Source organism: Triticum aestivum, chromosome 5D (genome assembly GCF_018294505.1).
Source record: "Triticum aestivum cultivar Chinese Spring chromosome 5D, IWGSC CS RefSeq v2.1, whole genome shotgun sequence".
Taxonomy (NCBI): domain Eukaryota; kingdom Viridiplantae; phylum Streptophyta; class Magnoliopsida; order Poales; family Poaceae; genus Triticum; species Triticum aestivum.
Window position 1 is genome coordinate 329,718,426 of NC_057808.1, and position 6,002 is coordinate 329,724,427.

Consider the following 6,002-nt stretch of genomic DNA (forward strand, 5'->3'; position numbering starts at 1 on the left):
ACACGGGCTTCAATGCACGCTGGTTTTTCAATCAGAGTATGGGGCTTAACCACTCTTTCTCTATCTCTCTTATATGATGCCCACATCTTCTGGTATAGATGACCTTTATTAATTTGGACCTATACTAATTTTGTTGTCAATTTTATTTATTTTTATGCTTTAGTTTCACTAAGCCTGTACTAAACAATGATGAGCATGCTCTGCGGATCACCTGGTACAACCAGCTATCACACACACCATTGAATGCATACGTCTTCACTATATAAATAATTGTTCATATTATACTACAAGTGTCACCATGCACCTTTTGGAATTATCTATATTATTATTTCAAAATGAAAATGGTAAGTCATGCTTTACTACCATATATTGGCATAAATTCCTATCATTCTAGCACACAAATGAACGGGCACGGCAACGCGTGCCATTATGGTCTAGTACTTTGTATAAAACCAGTGGTTAGTTTTGTGTTTATTTGAAGTGTCTGCTTCTTGATATATTTATGGAAGATGAACTAAAACTGTTTTGTGACAACTGCTCTATAGGCAGTGAGGAAATTACTAGTAGCAAATCAATCCCTTTTATTAATGTGCTGTTCCCGTCCTATGAAATGTACTCCAACAATCGCCTGATCCATTTTTTGACAGCACAGAAACCAGGAGCCAGAATTCTTCCAGCCTATGCAACACTTCCATCGATCTGCCCCGCCAACGCCGATCACGCCGCCGGCACGGCCACGTACGAATTTTACTCGCCCATGGATCGGTGTTACATCCCCCACGTATACGATATCGGGCTCCGCACGTCCTGCTCCCCGCTGCTCCACGTCAGCCACCCGAACGCGGCGTCCATCGGGCCGCCCTCCGCCGTCGACTTGAACGCGACGGTGTACCTGAGCTTGTCCCCGGCCTTCTTGAACACGAGCCTGGCCGGCTTCACGGACACGGCGATGCTGGGCGGGCCGGTAACCTTGGCCGCGTACACCGCCCCGGCGGCGCCGACGTTGGTCAGCTCGCGGTGGTACCTGACGGTGGAGCGCGACTTGCGGAGGCCGAACACGACGGAGAAGGACGGGTAGTTGAGGTCGCCGGGGCTGGACAGCTTCCGCTGGCACGTCGCGTTCGGCGCCCCCGTGATGGCCTGGACCTGCCGGGGCGAGGCGCCGCCGACGGTGCACAGGAAGGCGACGTAGTCGTCGACGGACGTGTCGTAGACGAGGCCCGGGGAGAGGGCCTTGACGGGGTCGACGTGGCCGGAGCCGAAGGACCATGGCGTGGCCGTGGCCGTGGCGTTGGCGCCGGCCGCGTCGAGGAGGGGCGATCCGGTGTTGTCGACGGTGTAGGCGGTGGTCATGAGCGCCGACTTGATGGCGCTAGGGCTCCAGTCCGGGTGCGCCGCCTTCACGAACGCCGCGAGCCCGCTGATGTGAGGGCACGACATGGATGTTCCTGCATCATCGTAAACTGAATTATTTGCAGCTCGAGTTTGTAAGCTCAGTCATACTACTGGAGAGAAAGAGAAATCACCAAACGCGTGCCTAAAGCCTGTCATTACTATCATGGCATTTCGATGCGTGCGAACTGCACCTAAAGCTAATAACATGATGGCTAGCACCTAAAGACGACCATAGCGATAGCACGCTCGCATGGCTGCTACGGCTACCCGTAAAGTCTAGGGTTTTAGGTCCATATTTTCAAGAAAGACGTGTCGGTCAGTACAATCCTCAAGAGTTTTTCTACAGAAGAAGAAGCAAAGCGTGCGCTCACCTGACAAGATGTTGAACGCCGGCCGCCGCTCGTCGATGGTCAACCCAGTCGGCCCGACGGACCCCGTCCACCCGGCCAGGATGTTCACCCCCGGTCCGATCACGTCCGGCTTCAGCAGCTGCGCCACCTGCCTGTTCGGCCCACGGGAGCTAAACGCGGCCACCACCGGCGCCGGGTGCACGTCGACGGCGGTGCCGGCAAAGCTCAACGCCACCTCCGCGCCGGCGTCCGACTCCACGTACGTCCTTATGGCATCGCCGCTCTTGGCGCCCACGGCCACGGCGGGGAGCAGGTGGCTGTCCGCCACGACCTCCTCGCCGCTCTGCCCGGTGTTCGCGAGCACCATCCCGACGCCGCCCGCCAGCTTCACCACCTGCCCCTTCTCCACCCGCGAGTTCCCGCCCCGGTCGCACAGGACCACCTTGCCCTTCACCGCCGCCGCGTCCAGCGTGCCCGACATGCAGAGCTTGCTCGCGTTGCTGCCCGGGCGGATGCCTTTGTTGTACACCAGAGGGAACTTGTCGTCACCCAGCCCATCGCCCGAGTAGAGCGACATGCCGGCATGGGTCTCGCCGTTGCCGAGCTTCGCGTACGCCGGGAAGTTCCGGTCGAGCGTGCCGGCTCCGACGGTGATGATCCACGGGGCAGTGTTCACCAGCGACGACGGCGCCGGGCCGCTGTTCCCCGCGGAGCACGCGACGACGATGCCGCGGCGGGTGGCCGCCAGCGCGCCGACGGCGATGGGGTCGCGCGAGAGCGGGTACGAGCCGCCTCCCAGCGACAGCGAGAGCACGTCGACCCCGTCCTCGATGGCCTGCTCCATGCCAGCGAGTATGTCCGAGCTGAAGCATCCCTGCCTCCAGCACACCTTGTACGCCGCGACGCGCGCCCCGGGCGCCATGCCCCGCGCCGTGCCGTGGGCGTACCCGAGGAGGCTCGCGTCGGCCACCACGGCCCCCGCCGCCGTGGACGCCGTGTGGGTGCCGTGCCCGTCGTGGTCCCTCGGCGACGAGAGCTCAGTGGTTCCGTGGGAGGAGCCGTTCCTGCCGCCCGCACCGAAGCCCCGGAAGAAGCCGCGCGCGCCGATGAGCTTGCGGTTGCACATCGAGGAGGGGAAGTCGGTGGCATTGGTCTCGCAGCTCCCGCGCCACCGCGACGGCACGGGGCCGAGGCCGGCATCGGCGAAGCTGGGGCTCTCGGGCCAGACGCCGGTGTCGAGCACCCCGACGATGACGTCGGAGCTCCCGCCGTCCGCGTTAGGGGCCGGAGCGCTGTACGGCGGGAGGTGGAGGAACGAAGGTGAGCGCGTGGTGTGGAGCGGGTGCAGGACGTCCTCGTGGACCGACGCGACGGCGGGATGGCCGCGGAGCTCGGTCACATGTGACGGGAGGAGGCGCGCGGCGAAGGCAGACGGCGCGGCCGTGGTGTAGGAGTAGAGGAGGTGGCGCTCGGGGTCCACGGAGAGCGCGTCGAGGTGCGCATGGTGCCAGTGCAGGTGCGTGGCGTACGGCGACGGCTTGAGCGCGGGGTTCAGGTACACAATGTAGGTCGCCGCGCCTTCATCCCCGCCGGAGGCGAGCGCGGACGAGGAGCCTACGCAGAAGAGGAGGAGGACGAGGAGACGGGGTGGTTGCTGCATGGCGCGTTCGTACCTCCCTTGCAGCGTACGTGGGGGAGTGGGAGTGGGAGTAGAGGGAGTGGGCGGGTGACAACAATCCGTCGAGGCGTTCGATTCAAATATAGAGCCAGCAGGCCGCGTACGAACTTCCCGCTAATGAAAGATCTTGATTTCCCTGTGCAGCACACATCAACAACAATAGTCGTAAACGACCCTAAAAAAATTTGTCGTAAACCTAATTCTGCAGTACGCCATTAGTGAAAGCAAAGAAAAATCCGATTCTTTGCGTCCACATGTCACGGCGGAATCAGCAATCAGTGTCACCACCGAAGATGACTGCAGTACGTGTAACGTTCCTGGCCTGCACAGATGGAACTCCGTTTATTCGCAAAAAAAGAAAAAGGAAGATGGAATTCCGTTGGTGTCAGCGTCAAACTTTCCCGCAGTGCGCGCCGACTGCACGTCGCGAGAATTGCACGACGAAATAGTGTGGCAGTACTGTGGTGGGGGCACGAAAGCGCACCGATTGACGATCAGGCATCAAGCATAGCCCGGCAGTGCATGATGCGTGTCTGCGTCCGGCCTCCGCGCCCATTATTCCGCCGGTCGACCGGCCCCGTCTTTCCAAGCGGCGTACTCCATGGCCGTGCACGTACGCGCGCGGCCCGCTGTTCATGTCTGCGTCGCTGTAACGCCGGGGAGGCAACCGGTCGCCCATACGTGGTGCGTGCCGGTGGTGGGGCGGAGGCTGTGTGCGTTCATGGGGCGCACCGGCCGCGCGAGCGAGCACGCGCGGTGGGCGAGAGCGAGCTCGATGATCGCGCGTGGCCGGTGCGTGCCACTGTGATCCGATCCGGCGATCGCGTGGCTTTCCACCGTGCCCCTTTCTAATACTGCGTCGCCCATGCCTCCACTTTCTCGGGCGGAGCAACACCGTGCGCCGTGTGGCTCCACGCTTTCACGACTTCGCCGTGGCGGCTAGCTGGATTCCGTCGAGAAAGCCGGTGAAAGTCGTCGACGCACTTCCTCGGCCAGTCGGCCTTCTGGTCCTCTGAATCGATAGTCGACAGCTTATGGAAGCGAAATCACTTGTCAGTGTTCCCTCTTGATCTGAACTACCAAAGGGGTCCTATCGAGATCATGGCTTTAGTATTCGCAAAAAAAAAAAAAAGAGAGATCGCGGCTTAGTAACTTTGTTGTCACTTTGTACGTGCCATGCCACTTAACTTTGCAGAGTAACAGGACTCCACAGTCCAGAGGAAGGCCTAGCACTAACTTTTTTTCGAAACAAAGCAAAAGTTTTTGCCTCATTGATTAATGGGTTTGTCTAGGTCTCAGTCGACTAAGACTTAACCAAGTCTCACTCAAGTGATATAGTATATGAGAAGAAAAAGAAAAAACTGAAAAAAAAAATTGTACGAATCTTAATGCAAGATCAATGGAATATAACATCGACTGAGACATAACGAAGTCTAAGTCGACTGAGACGTAGCAAAACTGATAATTAATTAAGAGAAGAGAATTGCCCAGTTAATTACTAAAACCGGCCGAAAACCAACTCAGACAAGACACAGATGAACAACTCTCATAGGTATGAAACCCGACGAAAAAGGGTTTCCCTTCGCTTTGTATTACAAAGCAACCAGCACCAATACAACCAACGATAGGTACTAGGGCGGAAGCAGCACAGTCACAAGAAACGAAAGAGAAAATACAAAAGGAACAAATGCCGACAACGGTTGATCAGCAAAAACGAAGAAGTCTCGCGACCGCTGCGTCCACCGAAGATCTCCCACCAACCTCATAGACTCCGAAGTAGCGATACCAATCAACACCTTCAAGAAGGGACGTGACGATGACGACGCTGCTTCTAAGGGTTTCTCCCGGTACGCGGCGAGGAGAAAGGAAGGGTAGCCCCCAATGCCCTCCAAGAAGGTCCGACGGCACCCTCAGGCGCCACCGCGTCGGTATCGGCCAGGCCGACAGGGATTTCTCCCGACCCCAACCTTCACCTCGGGCGCTCCGGAGCTCGCCACCAAACCATCCACCACCCTGCGCCAACACGGTCTTGAAAGTTCCCAGGCCGTCTCACCACGACACCGCAAAGTGGGCCCTTCACAACGAAGAATAGGAGCCGGGACTAGGAGCAGCAACACCGTCAACACGCTGGAGGGCCCAACCTTCACCGTCAACGACGGTAACCAACCGGAAGCAATAGCAGGAGCATACCAGGCCCGTGGGCCCACAAGCCCGGGCGGGCCCACAAATGCCCGTAAAGCTCCCGCCGTCGCGCTGCAGAAGGCACGCCGTCGGCGTCGCCGCCCCCTGTCCAAGCCGCTCCTCCGCATCACCGCACAGTAGGCATCATGGTCGCGCCGAAGCCGGCCCTCTAGGACCCAGATGGGGCCCTAAGGGTCCAGATCTGGGGGGCGGGGGAGCGCCACCGGCCACCCAGCACCACCAGCCCGCCCCGCCCCGCCGCCAAGGGGCAGCACCGCCACCAAGGGGCAGCACCGCCACCAAGTCCTCGGACCGCCACTGGCCTAGTTTCACCGTCGCCGCCCCCTGCCCCGGGAAGGGGAACCACGCGCGGGTATCGGAGGACCCGCCACCACCGA

At 59.2% G+C, this 6,002-nt stretch overlaps 1 protein-coding gene across 1 annotated transcript; it reads right to left on the reverse strand.

Annotated features, from left to right (window-relative positions):
• Positions 1 to 561: 561 nt before the first annotated feature.
• LOC123121532 (subtilisin-like protease SBT1.8) lies at positions 562 to 3,490 on the reverse strand. The gene is made up of 2 exons (XM_044541536.1): positions 1,767 to 3,490; positions 562 to 1,448 (listed from the first exon to the last, which is right to left on the reverse strand). The coding sequence occupies exons 1-2, from the start codon at positions 3,403 to 3,405 to the stop codon at positions 769 to 771; spliced, it is 2,319 nt and encodes a 772-aa protein (XP_044397471.1). The 5' UTR covers positions 3,406 to 3,490; the 3' UTR covers positions 562 to 768.
• Between the last annotated feature and the right edge of the window lie 2,512 nt (positions 3,491 to 6,002).

Coding starts and splice junctions, on each gene's coding strand:
- LOC123121532 (XM_044541536.1), bottom strand. CDS start 3,405: ATGCAGCAACCACCCCGTCTCCTCGTCCTCCTCCTCTTCTGCGTAGGC. Junction 1,449..1,766: donor GGCGTTCAACATCTTGTCAG/GTGAGCGCACGC, acceptor ACGATGATGCAG/GAACATCCATGTCGTGCCCT.